The sequence below is a fragment of the Neoarius graeffei genome, chromosome 4, assembly GCF_027579695.1.
Source record: "Neoarius graeffei isolate fNeoGra1 chromosome 4, fNeoGra1.pri, whole genome shotgun sequence".
NCBI classification, from domain to species: domain Eukaryota; kingdom Metazoa; phylum Chordata; class Actinopteri; order Siluriformes; family Ariidae; genus Neoarius; species Neoarius graeffei.
Window position 1 is genome coordinate 50,018,606 of NC_083572.1, and position 14,779 is coordinate 50,033,384.

General features: G+C 40.7%; 1 protein-coding gene across 2 annotated transcripts; it reads right to left on the reverse strand.

Annotated features, from left to right (window-relative positions):
* Positions 1–1,626: 1,626 nt before the first annotated feature.
* Positions 1,627–5,929, reverse strand: hyal2a (hyaluronidase 2a). Of its 2 annotated transcripts, none has more exons than XM_060919316.1 (4): positions 5,710–5,929; positions 4,457–5,435; positions 3,856–3,945; positions 1,627–3,663 (listed from the first exon to the last, which is right to left on the reverse strand). In XM_060919316.1, exons 2-4 carry the CDS (start codon positions 5,387–5,389, stop codon positions 3,274–3,276), a joined length of 1,413 nt encoding a protein of 470 aa, XP_060775299.1. In that variant the 5' UTR covers positions 5,390–5,435; positions 5,710–5,929; the 3' UTR covers positions 1,627–3,273. The 2 variants fall into 2 exon arrangements, with proteins under 2 accessions (XP_060775299.1, XP_060775297.1); XM_060919314.1 differs by having other exon boundaries at positions 5,703–5,929.
* Between the last annotated feature and the right edge of the window lie 8,850 nt (positions 5,930–14,779).

Here is a 14,779-nt window from a genome sequence, read left to right on the forward strand (position 1 = left end):
TGTTTTAGCCAGCATTAACTTTTTCAGAAGTTTGTGACACAGTAGCTAACATCCAACTTTAACAGTAGTGTCGAAGGGGTAATGTGCATTTTTTGATGTAAAGGCTTTCACCTTGCCCTTTCACAAAGAGCCACCTAAACCAGAAATTGAATACGGCCTTTACAAACAATGAGAATGAGGAGAAGTGACAATATAATAAACGTGCTAGAAGTCGAACATGGTTATTTTAGTCCTTTGATCTTCACACCACATGGGGGAAATGGCACAGAAGCTGAGCACGTTATTGCAGAACTTGCATCGAAATTGTCAGAGAAGAAACAGCTGGAATGTAGTTTGTTAATGCACTGGTTAAGAGCAAAGTTATCATTTAACTTATTTACATCAGCAGTGTTATGTTTGAGAGGTTCTAGGACAATTGGCAAAATTGAGTAAACATTATGACTATGTATTTTAACCAACGTTCTGGGTTGCATTTTAACAGATTATGTTCATTTTATACTTATATATATATGTGTGTGTGTGTGTGTGTGTATACACACGTGTGTGTGTGTGTGTGTGTGTGTGTGTGTGTGTGTGTGTGTGATAATTATTTTAGGTTTTATAGATTAGATTTTATCATGAGTGTGTAAATAAAGTTCACTCACCTACACACGCACACAATATATATATATATATATATATATATATATATATATATATATATATATATATATCAAGCAACAAGGTATACATTAATATTATTGTATGTGCTTCATTTAGAATATTAATTTCAATTTACTCTTATAACCGTTGTCCTGCCTTAACCACATCATTGCCTCATACATTCAGTTGGCTCATGTTCGCCTGAAACATCCGGTTTCCTGTTTCTTCCTGTCTTACAAAACCATTTACAATAATAATAATAATAATAATGTCTTGTAACATATTTAACACAGACTTGACAGTAATTATATGTAAAAGTGCTTCATGAAGGCAAAGCACTTTTTGTGATACCTGTGGGTTTTATTAACAATAAGTATTGTTCATGCAGTTGTGCTTTTTCTGCAACAGTTCACTAAATTCCCTCAATTGGAAACCCCCCAATGAACTAGAGAACACAAATAGAACTGCTTGGCATGTGCAGGCCTGTAATTGTGGGCTGGCAAAATACAGACAGCGGCCCCTTTGCAAATTCAAGTGTTACAGATGCAGTATGTGCCTTTTTTATGATTCACTTCATTGCATCGTAACACCATGTTAATTCAGGGACCTTAAAACTTAAAAAAATATTATAAAACTAGTTGTTGCTTTGTTATAAGTATTTATGCATTTCACATGGCTTCCAACTGAGACAAGTAGTGATCCTTCATCTAGTGTCTATTTGGCACCTATCTTAAAAGTTATTTATAAAATGGTGTGATGTGTAACACAACACAATATTTAATCAAATGTTCCCTCTTCCCTCTCCACTGCTTTGCCATAGTTACACACACACACACACACGTCCTATAGCCAAGTCATATCAGTGAAAGTCTCCGAGAGACAGTGGGAAAAGTAAATAAGATCATCTTACCTCACCAAGTGACTCACAGCATGTTGTGTATTTATTAAAAGAGCGAGAGTGAATGTAAACCTAGAAAACCTGTGTGAATCACGTCTAAACGACGGCAAGTAAAGTTTTATTAGTAGTCTTATAGTGAGAGTGCCATCATCTCACAGCAACACAATATCAAGAATAATTCATTTAAATTAAAAATACATTTAAATTACTTCTTACACACAAAACACATTTATCAGTATGATAATGATGATTCTCAGATTTGCTTCCGTCTCTGATGTCGTTTGTGAATCCACTAAGTATGACAAGAAACAAAAAGTGCTTAATTGGGTCAATTTTCCTGTGTTTATACATTTTCATATCAGCATTGTGTACTCACTGGTGACATACACAACTTTCTAAACACGTGGGGGTGTTGTGGCTCAGGTGGCTAAGGCACCATACCATAAACCCGGGGACCCGGGTTCGATTCCGACCCGAGGTTGTTTCCCGATCCCTCCCCGTCTCTCTCTCCCACTCATTTCCTGTCCTGTCTCTACACTGTCCTATCCAATAAAGGTGAAAAAAAGCCCAAAAAATATCCTTAAAAAAAAAAAAAAACTTTCTAAACACGTGGCAACTTTATACCACCATAAGGCTTCGGATAGATATTTGTACAAGGCAGCACCTGTTAACCACCCATCACATTTCCCAGATACTGTACTTTGATGAACTCCCTTGACAACCCTGAATATTAAAAGCTAGACTGCCTTTCAGATTTTTCAAGTGTAGGTCATAAAAAGAATTTTCCCGACACCCAATTCTTTTTGTTTAGTGGACCAAAAGCTACTGAATTCGAATCACAGACTTCCAATTTTATTCGTTTTTTTTTAAATAGAACAATTAATGAATTTAAGGCCATGTGGCCCTAAATTCTCCGCTATTTTTTCCTGCTTCACCATGACCCAATTCAAGATACTATGTCATGCATCATGTGGTGGGCTTTCCCCATTCGTACAAGGCATTGTGGGATACAAATTTGAAACAGGAGAGGGAAATGGAGAATGTGAGTGTGCAAATGAAATGTGAAAGACCGACTACAGTAACGGAAAGCAAAAAGACGTTATGTTGTGAAGGAAAGGAAATACAGAAACAAACTAATAAATATCAGCGGTCAGCGAGCACCTCAGTGTGATCAGTTGTTCATTTAGCAACAGAATGATGTAACTGAAAGTGCACGGTCAAAGGTTAACCTGTAAATGGCAGTAATGCAACACTGTGGATGCCAGCTGCTGTAAAACCCAAAAGAAGAAGGTAAACCTGCGCATGTGCACATGGACTTCCTCTGTCTGCTTGAAGCGAGCAATTTCATGCACATTATTTGCTAGGGAATCCCCTCACATTAAATAACTTCCCAGCCACAGAATGGCCTGGTTTTTTTTTTTTTTTGGTTGGTTGGTTGGTTGGTTGGTTGGGGTTTTTTTTTTTTTTTAGATAATATAGAAATAAACGTATCACAATGACCAAATTTCAGAGGGAACTAAATTTCACCGAATTTATGAAATTGAAAGGCCATCTAGTTTTAATAGAAAAAATTAAATTATAATTAAAAAATTCTGTATAGCAATCTGGAAAAGACATTAGAAACTGTACAACTAGGTTGCATTCGCGATATAATTGCAGAAGCAAATGCTTCATGTCACAAGAAATGCATAAATGTCCATGCAAGTCTGTATGTGTCCAGTGCTCCACAAGTCTCATTTCAGTAACATAAGCAGCAAAAAGAGAAGACAGCAACTCCACGATACATGCAGTTTGTGCCCCTGTCCTTTGCCATACTGGGGATCCTGCAGCTCACAGTTATACCCTTGATAGCCGCTAAAACACTGGCAGATAAAATCCTCATTCAGGCGTTTTAGCTCCTCAGGCCCCATGTGTCCTTCGACAACCAGGCGTTTCTCCTTCACCATAATTCTCTGGTTCTGAGGATCCAGGTGCAAATACGAATCTGAGTCAGGTTTTCTGCGCATACAGCGGCCACGGGAGCCACACACTGAGTGACTACACTGTTCAGCGGCACTGGAAACATTAAGGAGATAACGGCCCAGCGGTCCCTGGACATACTCAGCCAGACTGCTACAGCTCACCTAGAGAAAGAGGAAGCACAGATAAAAGGAATAATATGTGCAGAAAAAGATTAGTTAGACAAACTAACATGTACAGACAATAATAGGCAAAACAGAGATAGGCATGCTATGCTCAACAAATACTTCAGAAATATAGTGTTTACTTCTTTGTGATTTAAGTGAGATATTTCAATCTAATATGTAAATGCTTACTCTGCTGCTTGCATAATTGGCATCTCCCCAGAGTATAATGCCAGCAGCACCCAGTGCCACACTTTCTCCAATGGTGGAGACCAGGTCAATCTATGGAGAGAAAAATCACTGATTAGGTCAAATATTTGCTTGCTTGCTTTCTATGCTAGTTCTTACAGTATTTTTTAAATCATGTTATTTTTCTTTGACCACAATTTTGCATGTCCGCTCTGATTTTAGAAAAGGAAGCAACCAGACGACTGGTACGGTGGGTGGTGGTCATGAAAAATGTGGCCACCTCCCTTCCTGCATGCAGGTTTGAACACAGAAATCTATGCATATTTGTTGAAGCAGGAAAAGGCTGCTGGTAGAGATAGGGAGGAAAAGTTAGAGTGCAAGTGAAGCTTTGTGGAAATTTACACATAGGTTTAGAGACTAACATGGAGGCATAGCAAAATCACATATACTTTGAAGCATATACAACTAAGACTATGAGAAAGTAAGGGGGTATTATCAGTTCTAAATCAACTCTTACAGTTATGATATTATCCATGTAGTAAAAAATTGTGATATCTCCTTGTAGCCTAAAATATAACATGCATAAATTACGTGACAACCTCACCTCAGTAAGCAGCGTCAGTTCATTAGCGTATGTGGGACGGACATACACGAACACTGGAATTGCTAGGTTAGAGCTCAGAGATGCCACTCTCATGCCCTCTTTGACTCTGTTCCGAACAAACTGGCGAGCAAATTCAGTAGAACGCAGCACTGAACCTATGTAGACAGACGGAAAAAGAGCCGTACTGTCTGTCCACAGCCACCTCAACTTGTCATTCCTTGCTATCTCTGGGTCTGGACAGCGGCCCGTGTAGCTCACCAGACTTTTGAGGTAATCATGGTTGTAGCAGTCAGGGAACAGGTAGAATCCCCACAGCTGATTTGGACGCAGACTTTTAGCTAGCTGCAGGGATTTAAGCATAAAATTGCGGCCTGACATCTCAAACTCCTGCTGGGCCACTTTCTTCACATGGGCCTGGTCCCACAGTGGGTTCTTTTTGGACACCAAGAGCTGTGACTGGTTTCTGTAGATGTTCTTGGTATCCCAGTTCCGAATCCAAAGGGGGCGCCACTCTTCCCAGTCGATGACAGCAAGGCCTTTTGCTGCTTGGTTAGGAATGTATCTATCCATGTCTTGGGGCATCTTCTCAAGGTGTTGGGTCACGCTGGCAATTTGAGGAAGGCCACCATTGACCGGATTGTTGTCAAAATTAAAATACGGGTACAGGCCGAGCCGATCCTTGTAGAAAATTGTGAGGTTCTGTTTGGTGAAACCCTCATTGGGTGAAGCCACAATCTGGAACTGGTCCAGCTGAAAATGAATGCCGTGGCGTGGCCGGCAGTCCTCAGTGGGGGCATTCCAGGCTAGCAGCAAAGGCTTATCCTGGTACAAAGGCCATCTTGTAGGTTTCCTATTTTGGGCATCAGTGAAAGAGTCCAATACTATTGGAACGAGTAACCAGAATTTCCATTTAAACAGAAACCAGTGAGCCATGCCTTCTGTTGTCTTTTTAGAGCAACAGCTTTGTTTCTGTTAATGTCTGTGAAGAATAAAGAGTTAAATTTTAGCTGGGGAAAAAATCAAGGGGTTATAAAAGATGATAAAGATATGGCTGTTCAAGTAGAAGAGGATCAAATTCTAGATCAACAAGGCTCAGGAAGAGCTGCTTTTTTTAAATGAAAGCCACTTGATCGTTACAACGCTCGTAGAGAGTTAAGTTCATTCGCAGCTCATGAATTACACGGTGTAAGTGAGAACCCAGTGAAACACAGAAGAAACAAAAACCCTGAAAAGTAACACAACTTACCGACTACCTTAAAAAGAGAGACCATTCCCAGCTGAATGATGCCCTCCGTTCAGTGCTGTACAGCTCGCACAACTCCTGATCACTGGATCACCGTCTCAGATCACACCGTTTACAATCACAGCCGCATATCGGATTGGATTTTTTATCCCATGAATGACTTTTTTGCTTGAAGTTTTATAGTGAGTTCACACGCACGCGCGCACACACACACACAACTCCCGGCTGCGCGTTCATTGATCCGGAGGAAGAAGGGGGCGGGGTTGTGTGGTTGCTACGCGACATGAGCTATAATGGGCGTGTCATTTACAACCCCAGACCACACATTATTTTGAAATGGTTCTATTGTCTTGCATCGGGTTAGTAAAGTAGAACAGTACTAACAGTTAAATTAAACTAAAGCTATGGAACAGTTTGAATGTGGAGCTCATGAAATGTACAACTACACTACCGTTCAAAAGTTTGGGGTCACCCAGACAATTTTGTGTTTTCCATGGAAAGCCACACTTTTATTTACCACCATAAGTTGTAAAATGAATAGAAAATATAGTCAAGACATTTTTCTGGCCGTTTTGAGCATTTAATCGACCCCACAAATGTGATGCTCCAGAAACTCAATCTGCTCAAAGGAAGGTCAGTTTTATAGCTTCTCTAAAGAGCTCAACTGTTTTCAGCTGTGCTAACATGATTGTACAAGGGTTTTCTAATCATCCATTAGCCTTCTGAGGCAATGAGCAAACACATTGTACCATTAGAACACTGGAGTGAGAGTTGCTGGAAATGGGCCTCTATACACCTATGGAGATATTGCACCAAAAACCAGACATTTGCAGCTAGAATAGTCATTTACCACATTAGCAATGTATAGAGTGGATTTCTGATTAGTTTAAAGTGATCTTCATTGAAAGAACAGTGCTTTTCTTTCAAAAATAAGGACATTTCAAAGTGACCCCAAACTTTTGAATGGTAGTGTACAACTATAAACCAGTTCAAAAAAAGTATAAGGAACAGATCTTTGAGGTATAGGGAGGAGGAATTACAATAACATGCTATTGATAATATAATGTGGGTATGGGTACATTCAGATATATTATATAAAGAGTATTTGTATATATACACTACAGTTCAAAAGTTTGGGGTCACTTTGAAATTTCCTTATTTTTGAAAGAAAAGCACTGTTCTTTTCAATGAAGATCACTTTAAACTAATACATTGCTAATGTGGTAAATGACTATTCTAGCTGCAAATGTCTGGTTTTTGGTGCAATATCTCCATAGGTGTATAGAGGCCCATTTCCAGCAACTCTCACTCCAGTGTTCTAATGGTACAATGTGTTTGCTCATTGCCTCAGAAGGCTAATGGATGATTAGAAAACCCTTGTACAATCATGTTAGCACCGCTGAAAACAGTTTAGCTCTTTAGAGAAGCTATAAAACTGACCTTCCTTTGAGCAGATTGAGTTTCTGGAGCATCACATTTGTGGGGGTCGATTAAATGCCCAAAATGGCCAGAAAAATGTCTTGACTGTATCTTCTGTTCATTTTACAACTTATGGTGGTAAATAAAAGTGTGACTTTTCATGGAAAACACAAAATTGTCTGGGTGACCCCAAACTTTTGAACGGTAGTTCATAATTGTATATAAGTATAATATGCATAATTATGATATGGGTGTCTGTGTGCATATGGATGTATATGTATGTACTGTATATATGTATAGCTGTTACATGCTCTAGGGAGGCATGAACAATCAAAAAAAAGGGTGGTGACAAACCCAAAATGCAAGACAACATAAGATAAAGGTGAAATTTATTTACAAGAATACTTAACAAAAGGTAATAGAAAAAACAGAATGCAAAGTCCAACAAGGAGACAGACGCGAAATGGCAAGGCGAGCATGCAAAAACCAAAACCCTCTCTCCTTCTAACAGGTAGAAGCACAGGTTTAGATAGGCCTTCCTCAAGTGGAAACAGGTGAAAGGAGGAAGAGCCAACACAAACTGCTACACCTGAGGAGAGAGAAAGACACACACAAGAAAGGAGAAACATGCACACATACAAACACAGGAGGCATAATACGTAACACCCCCACCACCAAAAGTTCAACCTACTATAGGTTGAACAAAAACTGCCATATACATATACATTATATGGTACTAGAATAAACACTGACACTACAAATCCACACTAAATGCGGGACAAAGCATCTGCCAAGACATTATCCTTGCCCTTCTTATACTGGATATCCAGGTTGAAACCTTGTAAATACAGAGACCAACGCATCAGTCTCTGGTTTGTGTTCCGCATCCTGGATAGAAAAACAAGAGGATTATGGTCAGTAAAAACAATCAAAGGAACTGTGGTTGACCCAACATACACCTCAAAAAGTTGTAAAGCAAGCAACAGAGCTAGAGCTTCTTTTTCGATTGTACTATAATGAAGTTGAGGTTTAGAAAACTTCTTTGAAAAATACGAAATGGGGTGATCAATTCCATTCGAATCTTCCTGTAAAAGAACAGCTCCAGCACCTGTGGCACTGGCGTCAACCTCCAGTTTGAAAGGCAGCTGGAAATTGGGAGCAGCCAATACTGGCGCACTACACAACAAAGCCTTTACATTTTTAAATGCCAACTCACAATCCTGAGACCACTCAAAGTCACAACCATGTTTTAACAAATTTGTCAAAGGAAGAACGACGACAGAAAAATTTCGGCAGAAACCACGGTAGTAGCCTGCCATGCCCAAGAACCTACGCAGCTCCCTTCTCGTAGTTGGTATGGGAAACTGTACAATTGCCAACACCTTGGCCTCTAAAGGGCGAACTTGACCCTGGCCAACTTGTTTCCCCAAGTAGGTGACAGTAGCCTTCCCAAACTCGCACTTGGCAAGATTCAAAGTTAGAGACGCATCCCTCAACCGCGCAAAGACGATACGAACATCTTCCAAATGTTCAGCCCATGACGATGAATAAACGATGACGTCATCCAGATATGCTTCACAATTAGAAACTCCAGCAAGCACTTTATTCATCAAACGCTGGAAGGTAGAGGGCACATTCTTTAAACCAAACGCCATTACAGAATACTGTACTGCAGGAAACTGTCTGATGTAACAAAGGCAGAAATTTCAGCAGCTCTGGGTGTCAGCGGTACTTGCCAGTACCCCTTCAAAAGGTCTAATTTGGTAACAAACGAAGCCGAACCCACCCTATCAACACAGTCTTCCATGCGTGGTAATGGAAATGAATCAGACTTGGTGACGGCATTAACCTTCCTATAGTCCGTGCAAAAACGATATGTACCGTCCGGCTTGCCATGTACACACGTAGCCGGGTATTTTTAAAACCGAACATTTCCCCCCCCTCCGTTTATAAAAATGTTTTATCCACACCACCTCGTCTTCGAAAAAAATCCCTTCCACACATAACCGAACATCTGCGTTTTCAATCACGTTCATAAGCATTCCAAACCTGTAGATGGCATTATTTCCCCAAATCCTACCCCCTAATCACATCGCCTGTGCTCTTGGAGCAGTAGTTGGGCTTCTAAAATTAAACATGTAAATAGCACCTGCACAATAATTAACGCTTTCAAGGCACTACTCCGATCCATTACTCTTTAGCTAGCCGCACACTACGCCGATTTTCAGCGTACCGAGCCAACTGAAGTCGCGAGTCAGGCGTAAAGACTAGTTTTCGATGGTACCGACTCATCACACAGCCGATTCGAAAAACTAATCAGGAGCCAGACTGAACGGCGAGAGTCGCTAGCAATAACCAATCATATCTTTCGCATATAACACGTGACATCATTAAACACAATTTCTAGCGCGAGAAATACGTGTTGGTAGCACCTAATGCAGGTATATACTGTAATTCCATAGACTGAAGCTTTATCCATAGACACAGTGGGCTGGAAAGCCACTCTGCTCAAGTTGTGTGGCTGAATTCCAAATCGCTTTAACTCCCCTATATAAGTGCACTATTTAAGGTTGGAAATAATAGCTCATGCAGCCTAGATAGTGCGCTACATATTCCATGTTGTGTCATTTGTAATTCAGCCTGTAGCATCTTCAAGTGTTGGATTTAACAGTAACTACAGTATATCCAATAGCTAATCACAAAGCTATTAAGTTGTCACGTGTCGCTTCAATCGCGACTGCACTCGTCAACAGTCGGGGGATATGTGCGTGCCCTGTCGGGAGTCGGCTCTGAAATGGGTCGGTTCGGTACTGCGTGGATCGCCGTAGTGTGCGGCTAGCTTAAGTCCATGCTTAATCTGGCTTCTGCAGTAAACAGAGGTCGCACGTTTGACGTCAGGGCAGATTTGTCGTCATTTTTTTTGGCGCAGATTGTGACGTTCTAAAACGCAAAACTCCGGTTATCTCTGTCTACACGAAAAGGCATACACGGAGTTTTCAAAAATCTTCACTTTGCCCGGAGTTTTTTTTTAAATATTCGTTTTTGATGTGTTTTCATGTGGATGACAGGCCAAAACGTAGAAAAATATCTTCGATTTAGCAGATACCCGGCTACGTGTGGACGGGGTCTCAAAAACAGGGCGAACTCCACGCACTAAAACTTGGCTGAGCTAAACCATGTTCAACTAAATAAGCCACTTCGGACTTCATGATTGCACGTTTAGATGGAATTACCCGATACGGATGTTGCTTAATCGGCGCATAGCCTTGCGTATCGATGTCATGGCTCAGCACATTTGTTAAGGACGGCACATCAGAGAACAACTCAGGAAACTGTAAAATAAGACGTTGCATGTCAGTTGCATAAGACACGGGGAAATAAGACAAAAATGAAGGCAAGTCTTTCAAAATCTCAGAATTTTTAAAGCGAGCGCAAAACACTGGCACATCGCCGAAATTGAGGCCATCCTCTTCAGGCAGAGGAAAAGGCGCTACTGCTGACACTGTTGCGATAGTTACCGGAAAATCACTGCTCTCACCTTCTCATGTCACATAAGGTTTCAACATATTGATGTCCACAGGCGTAACTTTAATAAGGACAGGTGGGGACATGTCCCCACCAACTTTGACAGGGCAGGGGACAGTCCCCACCAACATTTCACGCCTTTTCCGAACGTTTAGAGACACGTGCGACTGTTTTCCCCTGTTTTATCCCATGAATGATAAGCCCCGCTGTTGCCGCCGCTTAGCTGCTGTTTTGAGAGCTGTAACCTGATTGGCGGCAGCTCTCTGCTATGTGTGTCGCAACCAGGGCTCGAAATTAACTTTTTTTCTTTGTGTCCCCCAGTGGTCCCGAATTCTGTGTTGCATTGTCCTGAATGGAAGCAATAGTGTCCCCATTTTTTTCCTCTCTGAAATAACCAGTGGTTAATATCATATGAAGTTACTATTATATTTGTAACTATGCCATTTTGAACCCTTTATATCATTTTTACAATAAGTCACAAGACACAAGCGACACATGTCCTATACATCATCTACTTCAAAATTACAGTTATTGCATTTTCAGTTTATTAAACTTTGGCGATCTCACTGTATGAATAGATACCCGTTTATTTAAAGGGGCCAACTAGCTCATTCAGAAAATGTTTCAACTCCCTACATCTGCAGTACACTTTAGTTGAAAATAACACCCCTTTTATGTTCATTTCATCTACTTATACCTTGAATATCTGTTGGCACTTATAAGGCCAACTTATAATTTTCACCATTACCGTTATCCAGTTTTATGAACTTTCCGTTATCCATTACCGTTATCCATTTTATGAACTTTTGCTGCCGAAACGTGGGTGCAAGCAACATCAACATAGTGGCAGGTCCGAGCCTAGTTGTGCTGCTGACTGACTAAACTTTCTGATACACCAAGAAAACTCACTTTTTCTGTTGAACGGTATCTTCCGTCAATATCATCCACATCATTCCTGTTGTATTTTATAACGTGTCTAACAGTGTTCATTCAGTTCATTCAGTTGCTAGCGTTGCCTGCAGACCAGGCGATGACACTTTGGATCCTGAAGGTCCCGGAGACGTTATGTCTGGGCTTTCAGTTTCTTCCCCGCGGTCGGTCCGCTTCAACCACTTCAGCATTTTTGTTCTGGCAAGAGTCGGCGCAGCGTGTGCGGTAGCAATTCCATTCCGAGTCCATATAATGCGGACTCCGGCCGAAGATTCTAGAACAGAATGCGCTGCTCTGTAGCCTATGGATGCAGGACAGGTGCATCGAAAGTGTAGCTACTAATGTATTTTTCGCTGTTAACGTTTTAAAATTAAAATTGACAAATTAGGTGAATGTCTACGTATGTGTTACGGCTTTGTAAATAATATTAATGTAGAACTTTTTTTCTAGATCTATTTTTTTCCATTGTCCCGGGATTGTCCCAGATATGATAATTTTGTGTCCCGATGACATTTTTTATGGTCCCCGGGATGTCGGGACACCGTTAGTTTCGAGCGCTGGTCGCAACCAACGACTCATTGGACCAAACTGGACAATGTGAACATTAAAGACGTTTGTCAGCAGTTTGTGGAAGTAAGTGACAGGAGAAGGAAGGTGTTTGGTACTTTTAAATGAATACTGTGGTGCATAGTCTTACATGGAGGGCAAGGGAAGTTTCATTTTTTTTGTTTCTTTTTAATTATTATTATTTTTTAAATAACTGTAAACTGGAGGCTTTTTTTTTACATTATTGTGATGTTCGTCCCTAATGTTGAGATGTTCGTTTCTTTTTGAAATGTTTTAAATTTTGTAATAATTTGAATTGAATTGTTTGACTTGCAAATACATTTTGTGGTTTGCACAAATTACACAGATTATAAAATCACCTAGATTTCCTTTATATGTAAGATTATATTATTAATTTGAGCCTTGTTGAAACTGCTACACCTGTTTCTTCCCAGACCTGGTGTAATCCTGGTTTAGTCCAGGTATAATCTAGTTTATTATTATATTAATTCTAGTTTAGTTTGCTCTTGTTTGTGGTTTAGCCTTGGTTTAGTCCTGATGTGATCCGTGTTTGCCCTGGCTGAAACATTGAAGTTCTGGTTTAGACCTGGCTCGTGTATAGTCCTGGTTTAGTTTTGAGTAGTCCTGTTTATGTGCTATCCCTTACCCAGGGCTCGAAATTAACTTTTTTTCTTTGTGTCCCCCAGTGGTCCCGAATTCTGTGTTGTATTGTCCTGAATGGAAGCAATAGTGTCCCCATTTTTTTCCTCTCTGAAATAACCAGTGGTTAATATTATCATATGAAGTCTCATCTCATCTCATTATCTCTAGCCGCTTTATCCTGCCCTACAGGGTCGCAGGCAAGCCGGAGCCCATCCCAGCTGACTATGGGCGAAAGGCGGGGTACACCCTGGACAAGTCGCCAGGTCATCACAGGGCTGACACATAGACACAGACAACCATTCACACTCACACCTACGGTCAATTTAGAGTCACCAGTTAACCTAACCTGCATGTCTTTGGACTGTGGGGGAAACTGGAGCACCCGGAGGAAACCCACACGGACACGGGGAGAACATGCAAACTCCACACAGAAAGGCCCTCACCGGCCACGGGGCTCGAACCCAGGACCTTCTTGCTGTGAGGCGACAGCGCTAACCACTACACCACCGTGCCGCCCATCATATGAAGTTACTATTATATTTGTAACTATGCGATTTTGAACCCTTTATATCATTTTTACAATAAGTCACAAGACACAAGCAACACATGTCCTATATATCATCTACTTCAAAATTACAGTTATTGCATTTTCAGTTTATTAAACTTTGGCGATCTCACTGTATGAATAGATACCCGTTTATTTAAAGGGGCCAACTAGCTCATTCAGAAAATGTTTCAACTCACTACATCTGCAGTACACTTTAGTTGAAAATAAGACCCCTTTTATGTTCATTTCATCTACTTATACCTTGAATATCTGTTGGCACTTATAAGGCCAACTTATCATTTTCACCATTACCGTTATCCATTTTTATGAACTTTCCGTTATCCATTACCGTTATCCATTTTATGAACTTTCGCTGCCGGGTGCAAATGTTAGCAACATCAGCATAGTGCCAGGTCCGAGCCTAGTTGTGCTGCTGACTGACTAAACTTTCTGAACTAGAAAGACACCAAGAAAACTCACTTATTCTGTTGAACAGTATCTTCCGTCAATATCATCCACATCATTCCTGTTGTATTTTATAACGTGTCTAACAGTGTTCATTAAGTTCATTCAGTTGCTAGCGTTGCCTGCAGACCAGGCGATGACACTTTGGATCCTGAAGGTCCCAGAGACGTTATGTCTGGGCTTTCAGTTTCTTCCCCGCGGTCGGTCCGCTTCAACCACTTCAGCATTTTTGTTCTGGCAAGAGTCGGCGCAGCGTGTGCGCTAGCAATTCCATTCCAAGTCCATATAATGCGGACTCCGGCCGAAGATTCTAGAACAGAATGCGCTGCTCTGTAGCCTACGGATGCAGGTGCATCGAAAGTGTAGCTACTATGTATTTTTCGCTGTTAACGTTTTAAAATTAAAATTGACAAATTAGGTGAATGTCTACGTATGTGTTACGGCTTTGTAAATAATATTAATGTAGAACTTTTTTTCTAGATCTATTTTTTTTCCATTGTCCCGGGATTGTCCCAGATATGATAATTTTGTGTCCCGATGACATTTTTTATGGTCCCCGGGACATCGGGACACCGTTAGTTTCGAGCGCTGCCCTTACCCCTTAGTTTGTATCTGTTTTGACTGAGCATTGTTGGTGGCCCTATTGTTTTTTTGTGACACTAGAATCAACAATAAAAAGAAGGCAATGAATGTTTTAAGATGATACTGTTTATTGTGTATTTTTTCATATAGCGGTTGTACTGCAGGACACGAGCCCTTCCACAGAATCTAGTAATAATGTGTAATGTGTATATAGTTCATATGTAAAGTATGTTCAATCAACCAGTGTGCAAGAGAGTATTTGGGGGGTGTATTTTACCACCTTTTACCCATCAGAGTGCATCAGATTGCTTTATTTATGTGTGAAGATTCACAAAATTTTCTGGGGCAGGATCCCCCCCAGTTCTACATTTATTTGGTCCATCATATTTCCAGCCTTTCACTG